The sequence below is a fragment of the Mesoplodon densirostris genome, chromosome 4 (assembly GCF_025265405.1).
Source record: "Mesoplodon densirostris isolate mMesDen1 chromosome 4, mMesDen1 primary haplotype, whole genome shotgun sequence".
NCBI classification, from domain to species: Eukaryota; Metazoa; Chordata; class Mammalia; order Artiodactyla; family Ziphiidae; genus Mesoplodon; species Mesoplodon densirostris.
Genome location: NC_082664.1, coordinates 134,595,059 through 134,618,955, shown reverse-complemented (window position 1 = coordinate 134,618,955; position 23,897 = coordinate 134,595,059). Strand labels below are relative to the sequence as shown.

Below are 23,897 nucleotides of genomic sequence, written 5' to 3'. Positions count from 1 at the left end.
GGATGAGGCAGGATTACACTGCAGCGTGGTATGTGCTATGACAGAGAATGTACAAAATGCCAGAGAGCAGCAAATCAGAGGGACACCTCACTCAGCATGGTACGAGGTTAGATGTCCTGATTCTGAGTTTATCATAGTCATGACACAGACGTCAAGGTCTGAAAAGCCAAGGGCCTTTCATAACTCTCAAACTTTTGCCGATATTCTTAAGAACAATAACCAAGTAAGACATCTGCCAAAGTACAAGCCAGCTCTTCAGTAAATGAATATGTTATGCAAAAATGAAAAATCACTGAAAAAAATACACAAAGGAATATGAATGGCTGGGTTCACATATAATGAAATCAAGAGCAAAAAATATTACCTTTCCCCAAAGAAAAACTAGTTATCAGGGCCCAATATATAACCATTCACTATTAATAAAAGCCCTATTTGACCTATTTAAGCTCTCTTCATCCTTCAGATTTGGGCTCAAGCATCACTTTCTTGGGGACACATTCCCTATCCTTCCTGACTAGGTCCCACCTCCTTCCTCAGTCCCATCCCTGCATGATCAGCTCTTGGACCACCAAGGCCTCCCCCTCATAGCACTTACCATGGTTGTTATTGACATGTCTTCACATGATTATTGGATTAGTATCTACCTCACCTCCCAGCCATAAGCTTCACAAGGGCAGGGACACTGTAAGTTCACTACTGTATTCCTATCATCCAGCAGAGGTGCTGGTGCAACCAGGCGCTGAACACAGATCTGTCCAATGAATAACTGAGGCAACCAGTCCACAGAAATCAGCACGTGCATACCACATGAGCAAAGAACTCCAAACATGTTCTGAAAAGATGTCAAGGGAGAAGGGGAAAAAAATGGTTAACAGGTCAATTAAGTTAATCAGAAGTTCTACTAATAGGGACTTGCAAAAAATAAAAACTAACTACAATCACAAAACCAAAGTAATGAAAAATTAATCATAATATATTGACACTTTATAAAAACTGGCCTTTTGGGTTCAGAAATACAGAGGTTAACTGTCCAAAAGGCAGGGGAAAAATATAAAATATACATCGAGAATGAAGAATAAAATTGTCTAATTAGTTCAGTATTACCAAATAGGCTTCACTTTTCAAAATGATGTCTAAAACTCACACAATGGAAACACATTTTATATAAGACAATCTACACTAGATCAAATTATTCTACTTTCTTTACATTGAGAACAAACAATTCCAAGATATCTTTTTAAAGATACATTTCCAACTCCAGGGATCATTATCATTTTAAAAAGAAAGAGTAGAATCTAGTTTACTGTACTGAGCTACTTAACACTTATTCTAATATAGGACACACAGGTTAAACGTGCATCATCTGATCATACTCCCTGACATGTTTGAACAGAAAATAAATATTTTCTTTAACTAGCTATTAAGCCCCACAAAAACTAGTGAGCAAGGAGGGACCTAATGGCCTGCTTGACATTATTGCTGAATGACTGATAGCTTCAAGCATTCACCCTAACAGTTGAAATCAATTAATCACTCATTGTAACTGGAGCAGAATATAATTAACTATGTTTGCTTGACTGGTTCAAGTATAATTCCACTAAAATCACTAAAAAAAAACCCATTAGGAATATAGGCCATTATCAGGAATTGTTGCTAAAAACAGTAATGAATGAGCGTCTATATGAACTTAATTCACATTTTTAAAAATTTTTAAAGAAAATGTTGAATACAAGCACAGGTAGAGAAAACAGTATAATGAGTCCCCAGGGGCCGTCACCCAGCTTCAACAATTACCAACTCACAGTCAGTCTCGTTTTCAGCTTTACTCCCATACCCTACCCAACTGCAGCTTGCAATTTTTTTTTTTTTAAATATCGGCTGTATAGCCTTTATTGATTTATTTTATTTTTTAAATTTTTGGCTGCATTGGGTCTTCGTTGCTGCGCCCGGGCTTTCTCTAGTTGCGGCGAGCAGGGTTTAACTCTTCCTTGCGGTGCGCGGCCTTCTCATTGCGGTGGCTTCTCTTGTTGCAGAGCATGGACTCCGGGCGCATGGGCTTCAGTAGTTGCGGCTTGCGGGCTCTAGAGCGCAGGCTCAGCAGTTGTGGTGCACGGGCTTAGTTGCTCCACGGCATGTGGGATCTTCCTGGACCAGGGCTCGAACCCTTGTCCCCTGCATTAGCAGGTGGATTCTCAACCACTGCGCCACCAGGGAAGCCCTGAAACTTTTTTTTAAAGCAAACCTAAACACAGTATCATTTCACTTTTAGGTCTTCAGCGTGCGTCTCTAAAAGGGCTCCTTTTAAAAATGTAACCATGAGACCATTATCACACCTAAAGATAATTGCAAAAATCCTTAAAATCATCATATATCCAGTTAGTTTTCCTATTTCCTCATTTTTCATTGTTTATTTATATCAGGATCCAAATAAATCCATAGGTTGTATTGGCAGATGAATCTCAAGTCTCTCTTAATCCATCTTTTTCTTTTTTCCTTGCAAGTCAGTTGTTGAAGAAACAGGGTCATTTGTCCTGTAGTTTTCCAGTCTGGGTTTTGCTGATTGAAGCCTTTGTGGTATCATTTAACGTGTCCCTTTATTTCCTGTGTTTCTAGTACAGAGGTGGTCAGACCCGGAGGCTTGACCAGGATCAGATCGGACTTTTGGCAGGACTGCTTCAGAGGTGGCGCGCGTGTCTCCATTAGGAGGCACAAATTATTGGACTGCTCTCTTTGGGGTTAGCAGCCACTGCTGCTTGTTGTCTGGGTCCATTAATCATTGTCAGGTAAAATGGTGATATTGTATCACTCCTCTTTATTAGCTGGAATATTTCTTTAAGAGCATATTCCAAAAGTAACTAGGATTTTGTAAACTATCATTGTTAACTCACAGAGTCAAACAGCTTTGGCCAGTGGAAACTTCTTTAAGAGGCCTCCTGAATCTTTTTTGACAGATAGCTAACAGCTTCCTTGCGTTCTGGTATGACAGTGTTTTCTAGGCTCTACTTACACATTTCTTTCTGTATACCTGGAATTACCCAGTTACCCAAGGAAGTCTGGTTTTTTTGAAGAAAATGGTATTTAGAGACCACGAACAGGGCACTATTTTTGACTTTCATTTGGATTATGTCCAAAACTAATAAAGTCAGTTAAGCAGGGGCCTTCTACCATTGTTTCTAATAAATCCTACATGGCTACACACATGTAAATTTTTAACTATGGGGCTCTCAGATTTTAAAAATATTATCTATATAATATGCTAACAGTGGAAGTATTCTTATATGTTAATGGTAGAAGTATAACTTGGTACATCTATCTGGAAGACAATAGCATAATTTTTATCAACAACCTTTAGAAAATTTTTTTTTTGTGGCTGCATTGGGTCTTCATTGCTGTGCACAGGCTTTCTCTAATTGTGGCGAGCGGGGGCCACCCTTCGTTGCGGGGCACGGGGCTTCTCATTGCAGTGGCTTCTCTTGTTGCAGAGCACAGGCTCCAGGCGTGCGGGCTTCAGTAGTTGCAGCGTGCAGGCTCAGTAGTTGTGGCGCACGGGCTTAGTTGCTCCACAGCGTGTGGGATCTTCCTGGACCAGGGCTCTAACCCGTGTCCCCTGCATTGGCAGGCAGATTCTTAACCACTGTGCCACCAGGGAAGCCCCTAGAAAATCTTTAACCCACTTTTAATTCCACTTTTAGGAATTTATTTTAATATTAGGCTTAGGATTTTCCTTAAGGGATTGTTTAAAATAATGAACAATCTGAAAACCTAAATATCCAAACAATAGGGAATTGGTTAATTTTTTAAATGTATAATACATCCATAGAATGAAATATTTACAGTCATTAAAATGATGCAGATACAATATCAATGTATTGTTAAATAAGAAAGGTGCACAGAAAAACGTCTTAAAGACTATATCCCAAAATGTTAACAAGGCAAACTGGGCTGTTCTCATGTTTCCACTGGCTGGTTTAGGATTTGGCTACTTCTCCATCTGCTTTCCAGTCTCCAAAATGTTGTTCTTGTTATCTTCTCTTCGATATTCCTTATCCTTGTTGGATATGCTGTTTTCTTTCCCCAGTCACTATGATTTTAGCAGAGATTTTAGGAAAGAGCAGAGGCTAATAAATACTTTGCTCAACCATCCATTTTTACCTAGTATCATGTTGCTTTTCATAGGAGAGAACGGATACTCTGAAGAGCTTATCAATTACAAAATATATGAATTTCTACTGAAAATAGTGCATACATGTACGTACCTAAGACACACAAACAATACAGTAATACAGAATACAAGGGTTCACTTGTATCCTAATAATGTAAAGCGTTGGATACAGAAATGATAGTGGAAAAACTGAACTGGTAATAAACAGAAAAAGTGATTCAAACGGAAGTTGTTTTCAATCAAGAACATAAAACCAGAAATGCTGAAACTGAAGCTGAGCTCTGTGGGGCAAACTAATTATCCTTTTTGTTACTTAGAGGTCAAAAGTTCTTTTCAGGAAACTACAATTTCTTACGACTTTAGTGACTTCTCTAGAGAAAAACTGTCCCTGGCAGCTGCTTTTAAACTATATCCAACTTGCTCTCTAGTTTTGGGAGACCCTGACTCTTTAAATCTGGATAAAGAACATCACTTCTTATACCCCTGAAGATGGACTGTCCAGTTTTGTAATGGACTTACTACACTGACCCTCTTGTACTTTCGATTAGAAATACTTAGGAAATTAAAAGCCTTCCCAAGCACATGTACCCACAATTGCCCAGCTGCCAAGGACACTAATCCAATCCCATCCTTGGAGAAATAATAGTCATTAGGTCTTAAAATGTACAGACCACAGGGACCGAAATAAGAACTCGAGAGTAGTTCGCTCAATTTGGAGAAATCTTCAGTTTTCACTAGTCCGTAAATGTAACAAAAATGAAGTACCTCAAAGCACAAACTGCTGAAAACAAGACTGATCAGATAAAGCTGCCATTCCCCAAAAGAAGTCCTTCCCAAAACTGTATATTGCCTGACACTATGGAGAACACTAGTCCAGAAACTGTAATAATTTATTCTATTGCTGATTTAAACAAAATTTAAATATTCAATTGTAAAGTAAAAGTAATACATTTGCAATCATCTGAATCAATATTGATGGTTTCATAAACAAACATAATTAAACATAATATACATTTTGAGGTTTCTAAATTAAAGTAACTAAAAAGTATTGCATATTTTTGCTCATTTAACAAATACTACTTATTTAAGCTGGCCTCAATATATTTAAAAAATAACTAAATAACTTGGGTTTGGGGCAGACTGTTCTGTGCAGGGCACCACTCTGGGCTTACAATTCTTTTTCTAGGTAAGACTGAAATGTCAAGTCTCTTATTTGCTATGAATTTGACAAAGCAGGAAAACGTGGCTCAAATTTTTAAAAAACACTTATCATCAAACTAGACTTTTAAAATAAATGAGGTACTTGGCATTCAAAACTTTGCAAAATATATATAAGACCAGTTTCCAAAATGACTCAGCTCTTCTGCTAAGACAGACACGTTTAAGCACTTTGAATATTGATTAGAAATAATATAAAGCAGTTGAGACTAAACGTTTTTCAAATGTTCATTGTGTGTAGAAAGAGATATCTAATCATAAAATTTTTACATGAAGTCTTAATTAGGAATAAAGATATCTGTACTTGTGTGGGAAGAGATCGTCCTCTCTGCTTAACAATCTCTTTCACTTAGTAAGGAAAAGCTGCCTTGCCGGAAGCTTCTTTTGATAGTTCTCAGAGTTCAAAGAGTATGAAACCTTCAAGACGATTTCATCAAGTCTATTTATTAATGCATTTCAAGTTTCAAAAAACCTTACATCTTTGCACAATACTTTATTTTTTGCAATTTTTAGTAAAAATTTCCAAAGTGAACAAAAAGATACTGTATAAAACACAGTGGACATTAAACTGACAGTAGTATTAGATCTCATTTGTCTTGATCCTTTTGTTTTACCACATCTTGATTTGCAGTGGAAAGAGTTCAGTGCACGCATCTCTTTTCAGAAAACATTTAACTTAGACTCAAAATAAAATAGGACAGTATGTACCTGCCAAAACCCTACCACAGGATAACATTACAAGCAAAAAATGTACATGTTCCAAAGTCTACCACACTCAAGAAGTTACTAATAACTCTTGCAGAGTAAAAGTCACCATTTTAGAAATGCAAACCCACTTCCAACCTTTGCACAGTCCGAAAACAAAGGCATTTAAATGATTTAAAAGCAATTACATATATATCTACCTACTTGTTTGTTTAGAATTATTTATAGTCTATCTGGGGTTTCATGTACAAAATTCATCTCTAAATCATGTACAAAAAGCTGTATTTTGAAAAAAGTCACCACATACTGTACAAGTTTACAAGGAAGAGATCCCATTATTTTCTCTAGCATTTTTGGCCTTGCTGGCTTGCGTCACATTATGAGAATGATTGTGTAAACCTTATACTCTTAAGAAAAAAAGAAAAAAAAAAAAGCCAAACACAAATCTTTTCAACTTTCCCTATTTGCCTCCTATGTGAAGCCAGGAAAATCATAGCTGTTTACTTCTAATTTAAGTGATGTAGCTGGAAAACAGAAGCAATAAATATGTCACAAGCTTAAAGTTTTTTTGTAATGCCCCCTTCCATTCCTGCATAGCAATAAGCCTGTTAATACATTAAATGCTTTTGCCTCCTTTCTTTAAAAAGCCAATTATTTACACCTGTTTAAAAAATAAATTTGGAATGGGACATTGTGCTGTTTCACCTTCATTGCAGTTAAAATATTTTAGGGAAAAAAAATGTCAGAAGGCCTAGCTACAATTTTAACTACTGGTTGAGCAAATCACTCTTCTTTAGTGGTTACCAATGATCAGTGATGATATGCTGAAAACGCTGTTCAAATATTTTGATAAAATAGAGACACAGCTTTTCTTTTCCGTATCAGACAAAACCAAAACGTAATTAGCATACAAATAAGAGGCTGCAAATAAAAAGAATCATTTCACTGACATAATTGCTACCAAACATGAATAAAATTTCACCTATCAATTCAAAAATGGAATTGAATTAGAAAGTTTAAAATAAGTAAGCGGAAATCAGACACTTACATAAAGAACTAAGCCTGAAGTAGTAGTATGCTGCATATGTCCAGTTTGCACTTAACTGTGTTCTTCAGCATCGTCACTCTTGTGCTCTTAGCAGCCATTTGATAAAACAAAATGAATATCAGAACCAACTCCATCATAAGGAAAAGGTAAACTGATTCTCGTTTCAAAACTGCCCGTGTAAAGCATTACAGAATCCTGGACCACTGAATACCACCATTCTCTGTTATCCTGAGTATGTCAATTAAACAGTAATTTTTCATTAAGAGCGGAAAAGTTTTATAATACAAAGAAACATCCATATTGCAATTTCTGTTTACAATTGCACACAGAAGTACAGTGTACGTAAGAAATACATGTCTGCATATAACAAGGTATGTACATTGGCAAGTGATGTCTCCAATGTTGAGGTGGTCGAGCCTCCTAGCCTTGATTGGCAGTTGAAAAAAATATATATATTTCAATTTGTGATAAAAGTTTATCTAGAGCCAAGTTTGCCTGCAAGTGAAGAAAATGCAGCAACGAAGAACAGGGAACACGGGGCACATAATAATATTCTAAGACTTTGTGCCATTAGGTTAAAAATATCTGTCCATAAGAAAATTGGGTTCCTTTTTCACATCCCACCCCCAAATTGGAATTTTCAGGCTTTAAAATTTAAGTAATTCCACCTGATCTGAGGACATGATCTCTTGCCATTTTTTTCTTCAACTGTTGTTTGTGAGGGTTTAGTTTGGGGATGATGATTTAATAGGTTTCTCTTTGGAGTGAAGTTTTCCCATTGTAGGCACTAGGAAGAACCAAGGCAAAAGCTGAGTTAACGTCTCATGTGTCCCATCTGATAACTCTCCCGGGGCCTCTGACGCTGGGGTTGCTGAATGGGCTGGGGAGGTCTCCTCCTCTTTAAAGTGCCTGTGAGTCACAAACAAAAGCAAGAGAGATTTACCATGAGCTTTTTAATCTTTAAAAACAAAGCTGCCGGGCCTCCCTGGTGGCGCAAGTGGTTGAGAGTCTGCCTGCCGATGCAGGGGATACGGGTTCGTGCCCCGGTCTGGGAGGATCCCATATGCCGCGGAGCGGCTGGGCCCGTGAGCCATGGCCGCTGAGCCTGCGCGTCCGGAGCCTGTGCTCCGCAACGGGGGAGGCCACAACAGTGAGAGGCCCGCATACCGAAAAAAAAAAAAAAAACAAAGCTGCCATTTCAGTAAAAATAAAAAAAAAAGGAGAAAAGAAAAAGAAAAAAGGTTCTAGATCAGCATTGTCCAAAACAAATATAATATGAGCCGTATATGTAAGCTTCTATTTTCTGGTAACCACAATGAAAAAAGTTAAAGAGAAACAGGTAAAATAATTTTAATAATATTTTTATTTCATTTAACCCAATATAGTCAAAATATTATCATTTCAAGATGTAATCAATATAAAGAATCATTAATGAAATATTTCATTTTTTAAATACTAAGTCTTCAGAGTCTGTATGTATTTTATATGTACAATACATCTCAGTTGAGACTAGCCACATTTCAAGTGCTTAACAGCTACAACTATTAGATTAATATGGGGTCTGAGGATAGACTCCATGAGGAAGAAATTGCTGGGTATCTTCGAGCAAATGACTTAGCCTCTCTGAAACTCAGATGACTAACTAGTCTGTAAAATAGGGATAATAACTAACTCAGATCGTCTGTTGTGAGGATTATATGATAATTCACGTAAAAGTGCTCAACATTTTTTGTGAGGGTTCAATAAACAACAGTTAAGAGCTGGAAAATTCTTAAAATGAAATTAAGTAAAAGAATTGCATCATTAAATGAGGCCATAATTGGTAATGTATCTAAAAAGTGTCACTTGGCCCTTGGAAATCCCTAAGAAACTGACATCAGTTCCAGAGTGCTAACGTGCTAATTTACAAAAAGCAATGACATCAAAATCAAATTTCCTCTGATTCCCACCAAGATACTGTCCCAGCATGACCACTGACCTCTCTTGCCTTAAGATAGGTAAATATAGGGGAACAACTGAGGGAAAATGGAGAAAATTATAAGAAACCCCTAGTTTTAAACCACTTTGTGTAGGGCAGTGGATTTGGCCTGAGGCAAGAGGCTTCAATGACAAGTGAGTGGGGGGCAGGAGAGGGAACTACTGCCATTTACCTCGGGCCTTGGGACAGTGTTGTCCCACACCTACTTCGCAGGTGTCCTGAGGGGAGCGTGGAAGCGACACCTACCTTGGGGAGGGGTAAACAGGTGAGGCCTAAACAACCCAGAGCAGTCGCTTCCTTACCCTCCTTCTCCAAATCCCCGGGGCTCGTCTAAAGAGGGTATCTCCTCCCAGCCCTGTCTCCCTGAGAGGTAAAGGGTGGTGGAGACAAAACCTTAGGAGTTGTTTTCAGAGATGGAGAATAACTATGGTTGTTTGGTGACTGAAGCCTCTACACTAAGACTCTCCCACAGACTGGAACTTGTATTTCCCCATAAGCATCATCCCTAGGGAAAATGTCTTTACGTGCCAGGAAATATTTCAAGAGCACGAACGTTAAAAACCATAACTGAAGCATAGCTATTAGAATAGAAAGAACAATCATTTAAAAGTAGTCTATCACAATAAAACCAAAAAAGGAAGATTTTTGGATTTTTTTTAAAAGGATATATTAGCATTAAATCGGCAGCCATAAGCTAGACTGGGTTGATAAAAAAATAACAACAAAAAACACACACTTAAAAATCAACTACATAATTCATCCGGTAATCCCATTCTCAAGGAGAAAGTATTATATATTAGTTACTGAAGACCCATTTATAATTCAGTTCTACTTGCTAAATGGTTCTGAGTAATAAAAATATTGCTCAAATTGTCTTACCTGGAAGAGGTTTAGGAGGAGGCAACTTTGGATTACTACTTGGAGTATGAACACTGCATATCTTAATAAAACCGGCCATCAACATGATCAGGGCAATTCCCATAAGCAATACTGCCCACCAATAAGCCTAGAAATAAACAGATTTTTCCACTGAAAAAACTATAAAATATACAATAGGATATATTACATTTTAAGTTTCAAAGAACACCTGTTCATTGGGAGTTGTAGATATCATATAAAAGCACATATATATTAATCTCTTTAAATAAAAAAAAAGTACAAAAGAGAAAACAAAAATCACCCATAATTTCACTTCCTAGAGGAAACCACTCAATCTTATTTTCATTTCAGTCTCTTTTCTATATAACTATGGTTGTCATACTCACAGAAAAACACACGTGCAAAACTGGGATCATCCTGCATATAGTTTATATTGCATTTTCCCATGTTACTAAATATTTTCTGATTTAAATACTTCCTTCCTTTCTTTTGCCTGTTACTCTTACAGACTTTGCTTTTTATACTATCCAGCGACTTAGAAGGTATATAACTTGCTTTAAATTCTACTAGATAGAGTTTTAAAATATTCTTTAACCTATATTTTTTTCTAATCATCAAAGCTAAGACTGAAATTCTATCTTTTTTGAGACCCCTCTTTCCTGTTTCTCTATTTCATTTGAAACTTGAGTCCCAGACTACTGTTATTAAATTATTCCTATACAATGTATCTTAGTTTTCATTATATATATATATATATAATATCTATTACATATATATTCACTTATTTAAAGGTTAAGTGTCTAATATGAAAAGTGGAAGGATACACAAATTCTAGAAGCAGGTAAAGTTTACCTCTAAGAAGGTACTAAAAAATTTCATTTCCAACTTAAATCATATTAAATTAATTAGCCAAACAAAAAACCTTCAAAAACTACTGACATAATCTTATTTATAGAAAAATTACTGTTGCCATTCTTAATAAATTTAAGTCTATTTTGCAATTCAAAATATTCAATTTTTGTCTTAAGATAGCATGTACTAATAAACATCATACAAAATAGTAACAACTAGAAAACTATGAACCTTATATTGGCTTACACAGATTGTTATAATACATATATAGTTATTGCTAATTATTGCCAATAAAACTCCCATTTAAGAAGCGCTTCTCAGATCTGGGACCTTAAGACAAGCAGGCTACTGCTTCTATACTGTTTTCTTTAGCCAGCAGTGACAATATAATTAAAGAAACAGAAGCTGAAATAAAAATGAATGTTGTGGTAAAATACCCCAAGCCACTTTCCCCGTGTGTGCATAAAGCCTTTCATATATATACATATAAACATATCAATTTAATTTTGAAAGAATCCCAAACTTACAGAAAAGTTCCAAGTACAGTACAAAGAAGTTTGTAAAATCTGGAACCATCTGAGAGTAAACTGCTACCATGATGTCCTGTTACACTTGAACAATTCAGCATATAGTTCCTGCAACTTAAGGGGGTTTTCCTAGATAATCACAACAAAATCAGGAAATTGGCATTGTTACATCACTACCATTTAATCCTCAGACTTCCTCATTCAAGTTTTGCCACATGTCCCAATGCCATCGGATTCAGAACTGTGCTGCATTTACCAGCTGTGTTTCTTTAGTCTCCTGCAATCTGGAAACAATCCACAGTCTTTCCTTAGCTTATATAACTTGACACTTTTGAAGATTACAGGTCAGTTATTTTGCATTGGAATGTCCCTCAATTGGGGTTTCTCAGATGTTTCTTTATTATTAGATTCAGGTCATACATCTTTAGTAAGAATATCTCAGAAGTGATGCTGTATTCTTCTCATTGCATCCAACCAGGTGACACATGACTTTGATCTCATTACTAAGGACCTGATCAAGGTGTTAACTGCCAAACTTTACCAAAAAGATACTCTTCTCTTTTGTAGTCAATGAGTATTTTGTACGGACATAATTTAGAACTATATAAATATTCTATTCTTCACAAAACTTTCAATTTGTCCATTTATTTATTCCCTCATGATTTCCTATTTTCCTTAATGGGTTATAATCCATTACTATCATTATTGTGTCTTTTGGGCATGTCCTCACCATTCTTTGAGCACTTCAGCTGGCACAAGGAGTTCCAGGTTCATCTTGTTCTTTCCCTGCCCCAGCACTGGAATCAGTCATTTCTCCAAGGAGCCCTAGTTCCTTTTAAAACTGCCCCCCCGGGCTTCCCTGGTGGCGTAGTGGTTGAGAGTCCGTCTGCCGATGCAAGGGACACGGGTTCGTGCCCCAGTCCGGGGAAATCCCACATGCCGCGGAGCGACTGGGCCCGTGAGCCATGGCCGCTGAGCCTGCGCGTCCAGAGCCTGTGCTCCGCAACGGGAGAGGCCACAACAGGGAGAGAGGCCCGCATACCGCAAAAAAAACAAAAACAAACAAACAAAAAAAAACAAAACTGCCCCCCCTAAGCAGACACCCTCCTCACAATACTTGTACCCTGACATCCCAAGCCAGTCACCCCTCTACAGGGTACAAAGGGCACCCTGCCCTGTGCCAGTACAGCTTCCCTCACCAGGCATGGATGCCTTGCTTGGCCTCACCTAATTGCCTTTAGGAATGAAGCGTTCAAGAAAGGAGAGAGCAGGGGGTCATGCAAGTCAGCCTTACTGCCGAAAGACTTATCTTTAAAGAGAAGCTACAAATCTGAATTTTGACAAGAAATCTGTTTTTAAATGCTAACAACTCATTCAAAATTTCTAAAAACAACAGGTAGACCATACAAGACACATTTGCCGGGCTGAATCTGGCTTGGAAACCACAGCTTACAATCTACTTTTCAGAAGCCATTTCTTGCATCCTACTGAGATTGCCAGATAGTTTTCTAAAACTTTCTTTTGGTTTCTGTAGAAAATAATTTTCAGAGCACTGCTCCTCCCTGTGAGTCTTTAGGTTAATACTCCCTTTCCCTTGTTAAATAAATTTCCCACAGGCTCCTGTTTTATTCATCCTCAAATAACAGACCCGCTATTTATCAAAAAAAAAGGGCAGGGTTTAAGTCCTGTCCTCAGTCTGTCAACTCAAGTGCTGGCTGATTCCTCTTTTCATTTCTGCCTACTGTCACATGCAGAACTATATGCACAGCTTTTGTCGTGTTCCAAGCATCCAGAGGCCTTTTAAATGTGGCATTCAATGAAGTTAAGACCTTCTTCTACCTTTCCTGTCTGCAACTCTGACACTCTGACCCAGTAAAATCATTAAGAACCAAAATCACCAGCTTGTACTGCTACAAGTACTCTTCCTGCTCTATACCAGTGGTTCTCAACCTCGGCTACACATTAGAATCGCCTGGAAACTCAGATACCTGGACGAAATCCCAGACTCCAGTAGGGTGGGGGTGGCATTCTGACATCAGCAGTTTTGTTAAAGCTGCCACATGATTCCACTATGCAGCCAAGACTGAGAACTACTGGTCTTTACCAAGGGTCAGCAAACTTTTTCTATAAAGAGCCAAACAACTAACATTTTAGGCTTTGTGGGCCATATGGTCCTGGTCAAAACAATTCATTTCTGCCACTGTAGTATAAAAGCAGCCATAGATACGACACAACACAGGTGAATGTGGTTGTGTTCCAGTAAAACATTACTTACAATTCAGTGTTCTGGTGGAGGGCCCAGGGAACTGCATTTTAAACAAGCATGCCTGTGACTAGGATGCAGATGAGTGCTTCTTACTCAGTGTTAGTCATGCGGGCATTGTGGTACAGGACCATTTTGAGCAATGCAGGAAGTTTAGCATACATGGCCCTCATCCATCAAATGCCAGTAGAGTCCCTCAGTTACTCTGACAACTACTGGTAATTTCCAAATACCCTCTGGAAAGGCAGTATAACCTCTAACGTGATCCATTTTATAAGCACAAAGGGTCAAGGGTCTTCCTACTACCTTCAGGCTGGTGGGCTAGTTCTGTTATGGGAGATGCCCTTCCATTCCTGACGTTCATTATATTCTCTAACACATTTCCTTCCTTCTAGTCGTCCCTGCTGAAAACCATCTTCCACATGGTCATCAGTGTTACAACTACTTAAAACACAGAACTATGTCATTCCTCTATGTAAAACCCTTCTTCAAAAGCTTCCCACCAAAGGTCTCCAAGATAAATCATTAAGTGGGGGAGAGAAAAAAAACAAAACCAGAGCACACAATGAATTGTGGCCCAGTAAATATATGATTCCACTTGTCTTTTTAAAATATATTTTCTTGTAAAAATAGTTTCTGAAAAATATATAAGAAACTCGTCTTGAGAGGACTGGGCTCCAGGGAAAAAAGGCGGCTTACTTTGCAACATATTACTTTGTCAATTAAAAAAAAAAAAAGGATAATCACACTTTTCAAAAGGATAAATGTGAAAAAAAATTTTATTTAAAATATTTCGTATGTCTGTGACTATTTCAGCTGCTCTCTCTTCATAAAACATCCGCCTGTCCCTCTACTTCTACTAGTCCTTAAGAACTTAGCTTTGGTATCACATCCTTAAAGAAGCCTTCTCCAAATAGGTTCTCCTATTTCCTGTGAAAACATGATGCAGAACTGAAAATATGTTTCTATGTGCTTATCCTCTCTATCCCAAACTAGACTGCAAGCTTTTTGAATTTATATTCTATAAACTCAGTATCTACTCCACCAAAAAGTACCTGTTGGACTAGTTATTACACGTGAGTCATTACTCCAAATACTGACTTATCGAAACACGTCTCATTTATAATATTTATTTATTTATTATATCTAGATGGCACATTTATTATATCTAGATTGCACGCACGCACAAATAATGCAAAAGGCTCTTACAACAGAGGACATAAAAAATTATGGTTTGACACCTCTTCTAATACCAGTTTTTCAGTACCTATACAGTATTAAATAGAGATTCAAGTAGTATGGCAGTAACAAGAGCAGACTGGAGAGAGGAAGCCTGAATTTAACAGTGGTTATAACTTTTTAGAAAACAAAGGTCAAAAGGACTGAGTCCCAGCTGAGATCAACAGACATTTACGAAAATGTGGCACCCAGGTCCTTGAGAATTTCCAGTCCCTTCTAGCAGTGTTCCTGGTCTTCCTCTAAAATCTTCCAGGTAACTATATACCTCAAAAGCCCAAAGCTGAGATGTTTTTGTGACAATGATAGTAGCTCTCAGAAATAGAATATCGCAGTGGATAGAAGATAGCAAGGAAAAAACCAAACAAAACAATAGTGCATTTGAGTGTTAGTAAATATGGTCAACTTTGGTAGAGAAGATTTTTTTAAATGCCCCCTTCAAGAGAGAATTATCAGAGAGTGGTAAATGCTAAATCACATGTCTTCTCATATACTATAAAATCTGGAAAAAGAATACCAACCAGGCTAATAAGTGCAATATATGTGTTTCATCTCAGAAAAGAGATCACAGTTTGTCCACCTGTTAAGAGTCTGAAATAAAAGAGAGCTGTCATTCATTCAACAGGCATTTAACGAATGTCAATTACGAGTCAAGCTCTTGTCTTTCATAGATACAAGGGTGTTAAGTGAAACTTAAAAGACAAAGAGAAGACATCCAAAAGTTTAAAAAACAGCTTAGAGGTTAACAAGTACTAAATCAAGTCTGAGAAAATAATTCTACATAAGAAACAGATAGATGATGTTCAATACATCCACTTATATGGCCAAAAGAACACAAAGTAGAAAAATTAAGTAAAAATGACAAAAATGAAAGGTCAAAATTTGCCAGTCTAACTTATTATGTTCTAATTACAATAGTTTTTTATTTAATAATCTAAATAAACAAAAAGGACCTATAGGCTAACAAAACAATAAAACAGGTTTCACCCAAAAAACTGTGAGGGGGAAGGGGCAAGACAAGCCATCAAGTCTCTTCAGACATAAGATAATCTTAGCTGATTTTAAAGATCTCTAGAAAAAGTTAATCATATAATCCTTTTGGTGAATTTCCAGTGTTAACAACTCTCAGTCACAGCAAACACGCTCTAGACTTCCGGGTAGTCACAAGACCATGTGAGACCCACAGTCCCTTGTCAGGATACTGATTATGCCATCCTGCAGGGGCAGAAAGCGTCCCTTCATCCTTCAGAAGATACCATTGTCTGGACTCTGACTAAATGTTCTTTTATCCTTCAACACTCCACGCACCACCCCTCTCGAAAGCAACTGGCTACTAATCTTCTTGTTACTTTATACTCAGCCTGGGCAAGCAGGTTAAAATACCACTGAGCGATACCTAAAAACATTACAACTTCAAAGTTAGGATAATATGTATGATTTTTTCTTTTCCATATAAACTATGACATAGTAATCTGCTTCATTCATCTAGCAAACACATACTGACTCCTTACCATATGCTAAGCCCCGTGACAATACTGCATCTTTGTTGTTAAAGTTTCGGCAGTGATATCTATGAGGCCTATTCTACTAGGCAACAAAGGACTCTGGAGGTCCACAACCACCTTCCATTTTCAACATAGCAGGAAGACAAAGTAGAAATTTTCCATTAAAAGTCTTTTAAAAAGGAGTCATTACACTGCAGAGACTGTAAAAATGAACCCCAAACTTTAGCACGCACCATCACATACCGACTCAGGGGTCCACGTGGGACCTGATCATTTGCATTTTTATCAAGTTCCCAGGTGCTGCTGATGCTGCTGGTCTGGGGACTACACTTTGAGATCCACTGGTCTAGATTAGGGCTTGGCAGACACTTCCTATCAAAGGCCAGACAAATATTTTAGGCTTTATGGGGCCAGGCAGTCTCTGCTGCAACTATTCAAAGTGCAAAAGCAGCCATAAGCAATATATAACTGAATGGGCATGGCCATGTTCTGATAAATCACTACTTAGGGACACTGAAATTTGAATTTCATATAATTTTCAGAAGAATATATATTTTTAAAATTAATTATGGCCATTAGGTCCATTATGGGTAATATTCTTTTTTAAAAAAAAATAAATTTATTTATTTATTTCTGGCTGCGTTGGGTCTTCGTTGCTATGCGCAGACTTTCTCTAGTTGCGGCGAGGGGGGGCTACACTTTGTTGCAGTGCGTGGACTTCTCACTGCGGTGGCTTCTCTCGTTGCGGAGCACCGGCTCTAGGCGCACGGGCTTCAGTAGTTGTGGTGCACTGGCTTAGTTGCTCCGCCGCATGTGGGATCTTCCAGGACCAGGGCTCGAACCCGTGTCCCCTGAATTGGCAGGAGGATTCTTAACCACTGCACCACCAGGGAAGTCCCCAGAAGAATATTATTTTGATTTTTTTCAACTACTTATACACGTGAAACCATTCTTAGCTGTGAGCCATACAAAAATAGGCAGTGGGCTAAATTTGGCTCATGAGCCATAGTTTGCCAACCACTGTTCTACATGAATGGTTGGTTCTCAATCCCAGTTGCTCATCAGAATTGAGAGTTGGGAGCTTTGAAATGACCCAGACACTTATACTCCAGCCCCAGAGATTCTGACTTAATTGGTCTAAGCCCTTAGGTGATTCTCATGTACAATATGAATAAAGGTCAGGTAAGTTTGGAAAATGAAGTTAAAAAGATTTTTTATCGTGGGGCTTCTCACAATATTATCACAAATCTCTAAGAGGGGACTATAGTATGCAATATTTTCCAGATTCATCTGACCACAAAACCTATGGATCTAGTGTTCTGTGAAGCACTTGGAAACACTGCTCTAAATCTTTCATAAAGAACACCAGATACTTACCTAGGTTTGTAAAATTACAGCAAAATAAGAGAGAAGAAATTAATTCAAAAATGAGAAACATAGTTGACTCTTGTCAAAATAATAATAAAAAGATGAACTCCTAATACATCTGAACAAATTAAAAAGAAAAAAGCCACAAACTAACAGGCGATTATTTTAAAGTGTGGGGTAAATACAGTGATAGATTTGAAAAAAATCCAGGTCAAAGATGGTTTCCTATGTCAAACCTAACACAAAAGGTGCAGAAAATGTGAACACATCAGTAACTATGGAAGAAACTGAAAAAGAATTACCAATGTACCCATTTAATGAAAAGGAGACAGTGGTCCAGGGTCTTAACAGATTTACTGGTGAATGCTCCCCAACTTCTCAAGAACTAGGTGACCCCTTGATAAATCCAAAGGATGTTTATCATTATCTCCTGGCGAGACACACAGTAGGCACTCAGCCTACATTCAAGCATTACTGTCAAGAACAACTTTTCCCCAGAAAAGAAAGTAAAAGTCTTTATTACATCATTTCCACGGTGCCTATAGCAGTCAGTAACTCATGCCCTGAACTATTTAAACTGTTAAGGTTCTTCCCACTCTACCCTCATGAGGAAAAAAGATGCCATAGTATACTGTGGAAAGGAGACAAAAAAGCCACCAGGTACCAATGGAAAGGAAAGTCAGTGAAACTAACCCATCATCCCTTTCACAGCTTCTTACCAGAGCAAACTAATAACCTACATTACTAACTAGAAGGACACTTTCCTTATACATGATGAAAGACCAGTGTAACAAAATGAACTCTGCTATGCAAGTGAACTCTGCAAGTAACACAAATGAGACAAATAACTTGTAAGGAAGTGGCTGTTGTTTATCTTACTGTTTGATCTGATTAATGCCCACAAATGCAGCAACAACCTAATGGTACTCTTCAGGCATTATGGACCATGCTATTTGAAAGGGTGGCATGTGAATGTCAACACTGATTTAAAATAACAGCGTTCTATACCCATTTACGGCAAATCTGCATAAACCTAAAAGTGCCTGATTAATCAGTTCCAGAGCACAAGAAAAGACTTCACATTGCTAAAATTCATTGTAAGAAGCATTTCACAAAATCCTCAAATCTAAAATATGAAAAAAGGTTTTAAAAACACTTTAACTAAAAAGATCATTTCTATTAAATATTTTAAAATAGGAATAAATGAGTTTTTGAAATTCTAAATAAAATGAATCAAAATTAAATATAATGGAGAAAAGTGAAAAAATATTATTTTTAGATGATATGATTTACTATCTAGAAAACCTAAAACATCTGGCACAACAACATAAACTCAGCAGAACATAACTCTGAGATTCCAATTATCAGATTTTTTTCTTTGAAAACACTGTTTCCCATAGTAGACAAGTATACTAGATCTCAACTTTTTCTTATTAGAGATAATCAGAAAAAAAGAAAATAAGAACTGGATTTGAGTTGAAAACAGGGAAGTAAGGGAGCCAAGAAATGTAAGCTACCTGAAGTCACAGAATTGTCAATCAGAAGGATGATCTGAATCCTCGTGTAATTCCAAGCCTGTACCCTTTTCACTTTACCATAGTGCCAGAAGGCACCTTCAGTTTTAACAGGTACTCTCTGAATACATAAATTATACACCCAGCACAGGAGTACAAAAATGAGTAACATACAACATTTTAAGGAGACCCAATTATTTGGTTTAAAACCTAGGTCTCCTAAATCCAACTTCAACAATCCTACCACTATATAGTCATTACGTATCTAAAAATCACATATTCTAACATGCAAAGTATTATTTTTATTACAATAGTACCAAAAAGGGCTCACAACCCAGACAGGATTATTTTTGTGTGTGCTTTTAAGGCATCCTCAATCCTTAACACACAGTAAAAAATAATTTGGGAAGGGGGGAGGAGCTGAGTTTTAAGTCAATTTCCAAAGCAAACTCATTCAGTTTAGGCACAGCACACTCTCAAATACATCACTTGCAAGTTTCCTACTGTTATTTTAATGCAAACACTTAGAAACATAAATATTTAAGTGACTTAAGATATTCATTCTCAGCAATCTTTTTCAAAAATTCAACATTTGTACAACTGGGGAAAATGTGGGCTTAAGCATAATATAGTTCAGTAGATATATACTGAATGAACATCCATAATCATTAAAAAATCTGCAAAAGGCTCTGTATCTGATCTTACCCTACTCAACCTTTCCTATCACGGACAAGATGAAGACGCAGAAACTACATTGAAACATCAGAAAAAAACCTTTAGAAAAATCTTTCATCTCTCCTGTTCAGCAAAGTAGAAACCCAGAGCTGGCTATATTGAGACAAGGGAGAAGTATAAAAAGCAAGCAGGGCTTTCCAAAACAACTTCAAGAAAAAGTTCCATGACAATACTCTCATCATATGGACCAAAGGATGAAGTAACCCATCCAGGACATGAACCAGGGAGCAGAGTAAAACAGAATGACTCCCATCACCTACCAACTAAATCTATGAATGATACACATGTGGAGATTCTGACCACTTTAGAAGAAAGTAATACTCAGGGCTACCTGAACTTTAAAAATCACTCTTCAGATAAAATACAGTTGACCCTTGAACGTGGTGGGTTAATCATAGTTAGCCAACCACCTCCAAAGTCCTCTATATCCATGGTTCCTCCACACTTGCAGGTTCAACCAACTCCACACTGTGTACTACTGTAGTATTTACTATTGAAAAATATCTGCTTATACGTAGACCCATGCAGTTCAAACCCATGTTGTTCAAGGGTCAACTATAACTGCAGTATAAACAGAAAAGAAGTGATTTTCTCATAACAGGGGTGACCTCTAACCAAGTAAAATTATGATCAAATCATTTTAAGATAAGGTTTCTTTATAAATAAAAACTATACTTACCACAATCCATTCAGCTATGTTTTCATAGAGCTCTGGACTGAAAATTGCTTTCTTAAGCCTAGCTAGAGGACCATCAGCATCTACTAATCTGCACCGCATGAAAACATCACAGTAGCCTCTAAAATCGTTGCATGGGGATCCAGGTTGCAGGGTGATGGTTCGACCAAGGAAGTACTTGTTCCACTGCACAGACCCTGTACTGGCACAAGTTGATGGATCCACTGCAAAAGAAGTGTCAAATATAAGTTGAAGATCAGATTTCCTATCGGGCTAGCTCGGGAGAGAGGGAGGAAAGGAAGAAGCTGCCTAAAATCATCACCATGACATGTTATATAGACTTTCATTAGTTAGACTAGATAACACCACTGGTAATTCACCTTAAATATTACAGCATAAACAAATAACCAGCAACTCCTGACTTAGTGCCTACAATGGCTTTAAATCCTTCTAACAGTATTTATATTAATTATTGTAAAAACGCTGGCAGGTTTTTTTCTAGTTTATCATTTTAAAAACACTGTAGGGACCATAATACTAGAAACACAATTCTATACTACATTTAAAAATTTCTCAAGAGGATCAGGTCAGCTGGAAATTATCTGTCCCAACTGTAAATCAAAGTTTAACACAAAATTTAGGAGAAAATAGGTTTTTGAAACAGACTTTATACTCTTGCATTTTAAAAGCCTTACTCTTCTTCATACAGCAGACATGGCATAATTCCTTATCATCTTTGCCATCAGAACTGGCACAGGTGCACTCCTCCAAGCCATATTTCTCACAGATAGAACCTGCACATTGCTGAAAGAAAAATAAAAGACCAATTATTTAATCCCTATACAGTCAAACCTCTTGTTGACAGTAGGAGACAGAGACACCTCCAATGCTAAAATAATTAAGTAGAAATACAAGTCGGGGGTGGGGGGAAGCATAGATTAGTATCAGAAATGGATGGTATAAACACATCTTAAAAAGAGTAAGTGCAGGGGCTTCCCTGGTGGCACAGTGGTTGAGAGTCCGCCTGCCGATGCAGGGGACACGGGTTCGTGCCCAGGTCCAGGAAGATCCCACATGCCGCGGAGCGGCTGGGCCCGTGAGCCATGGCCGCTGAGCCTGCGCGTCCGGAGCCTGTGCTCCACAACGGGAGAGGCCACAACAGTGAGAGGCCCGCGTACCGCAAAAAAAAAAAAAAAAAGAGTAAGTGCAAATAAGACAGTAAATCTTTAAAGAAATGGTAACTTAAAAATCTAGACTAAACAAAAACAGAGAAGGAGATTAGATGAGCATCGACTTTATGTTGGTTATTATGGCTCCTTTATAAGAAGAGAAAAATGAAATTTTCCTCATGTAGAGGAAAGTGATTATTTAGCCAAGAAAGCTTTAAAGGCTTCACATTCAGAGGAAATAACTGAGAGTTCTTTTATTTAGAGTATTAAAATGTTAATTTATAAAACTTAAAAGCAATACAAAGTTACATGCCTAGTTACGTAACTATTTTTCTCTAGAGAGTATCAAACACATGCAGTAGAAAGATGAAAGACAAGTCAATAACTAATCAAATGCCACCAGGCACTTATGCCACATAATGCAGTCACAGCTTTGTGAGGAAATAGATAGGGATGTTGAAACTGGGACCGAGATTAATTACTTTATGCGGCTTTAAGTGGCAACAAACAGTTATTCTGAAAAAAGTTTCATAAAACTAAATAAACAACATAGAAATCAAATGCTTACCCCATTAATGCACACTTGTGTATGCCTATTACAGTCTGTAAAGTTTGGTTTAGGATCAGATGCTGGGCAGAGAGCTGTGATGCCATTACATATTCCTTCTTTTGCACAGTCTGAATCATCCCGACACTTCTCGATTTTTGACTTGAATGCACACTGTGCTGTGCAACAGGGACCTTGACTTGGACTAGAAGAAACATTGAGGTGAGTAAAGAAAATCACTTGGATATTTCCTATACACATAGATACAGTCCTAATTTTTAAATCATAAATGCTAAGTATGTTACTGTTAAATAAGTCTTATTGGAATAAGAGGCTATTAAATTTCAACATTCTAATAAGTGCAGAAAAGTGATTAAGAATCTTGTTTTTATAATGAAGGCATACTGTATTCAGCTTTCTTATTCTATTCTATTTGCCTTTAGTAAAAGGTTATAATGGAAAATGGATTAAATATTAGGCAAGTCATCATTGTTTTTCATAGATACACATTAGTCAATTTATCAACTTTTCTCACATTTATACACTAAAATCAAACTAGGATACACAGAACATCCATTTTAAAAGTACTGCACAAACAATATTCTACTGCTTATATCTATCACTATCAAAATAATTTGGCAAGTGAAATAAAATTATATGACAACTAAGTTACAGGAGTGTATGGAATCCATACTATCTAAATATTTAAAGTTAAGATTCTAAAACTACTGACAAAAGTCACATTTTTAAAGTGGCATTAAATAATATGTATTTTATTGAGTGTCCTTTGCATGTCCTTTTTTAACACCCACCACACAAACTGCAATTACAAGTAGTTCAATCTGCCAACAACAGTGCCCTAAATACTCCTACTCCAGAAAAATAAACCAACAACAAATAACAAAGTTCCAAAACCACATACATCTTCTAATCTCAGTTTGAAATCTGACATAACTGCCTTCAGGTGACTTTCCAGGAACATTAACACTACTGGAATTAGCAAGGTACCTGCATTGCTTTCCAGGTTTCAGCTTGCATTTTTTCCCTTCTGGTTGGTTTGCATCATAGCAGCACTCATCTTTACACTGGTCACTATAGCCGCAATCACATTCTTCACCTTGCTCTACCATTCCATTTCCACAAATAGGTTGGCCAGATTCTGAAGAAAATAAATAAGACAAAGTAAGCACTATATGCAACATTAATTTTATTTAAAATTTACAAACTCTTTAAAGTTGCAGAACAAAAGGAGAAAGGAAAATTTCGAAGAATAAGAAAAGTAGAACAAACTAGGAACCTGGAAATTAGAAGATCTAATTATAACAGTGGTTTGGTCACTAACTAGCAATGTGGCCTTAGGCAAGTCACTTCCCTTTTTTGGGGCCTCAGTTTCTTAAGCTGTACAGTGAGGGAATTTGACCTGATGCTCCCTTCTAAGGTCCCTCTCAGAAGTGGTAGCATTCTATTTAGGCCATGCCACACTGAGCTTTACTGAACAATGACTGTACTATTTAT

The 23,897-nt window shown here is 37.3% G+C and overlaps 1 protein-coding gene across 1 annotated transcript in view; it reads right to left on the bottom strand.

The window, feature by feature from the left end:
• Positions 1–5,814: 5,814 nt before the first annotated feature.
• ADAM10 (ADAM metallopeptidase domain 10) overlaps positions 5,815–23,897 on the bottom strand; it is a 120,087-nt gene continuing 102,004 nt past the window's right edge. The window contains exons 11-16 of the mRNA XM_060097283.1: positions 23,391–23,541; positions 22,404–22,587; positions 21,362–21,470; positions 20,670–20,890; positions 9,991–10,117; positions 5,815–8,042 (exon numbers count right to left, since the gene is read on the bottom strand). Coding sequence (XP_059953266.1) covers positions 7,948–8,042; positions 9,991–10,117; positions 20,670–20,890; positions 21,362–21,470; positions 22,404–22,587; positions 23,391–23,541 — 887 coding nt within the window. The 3' untranslated portion in view covers positions 5,815–7,947. The remainder of the gene's footprint in view (positions 8,043–9,990; positions 10,118–20,669; positions 20,891–21,361; positions 21,471–22,403; positions 22,588–23,390; positions 23,542–23,897) is intronic.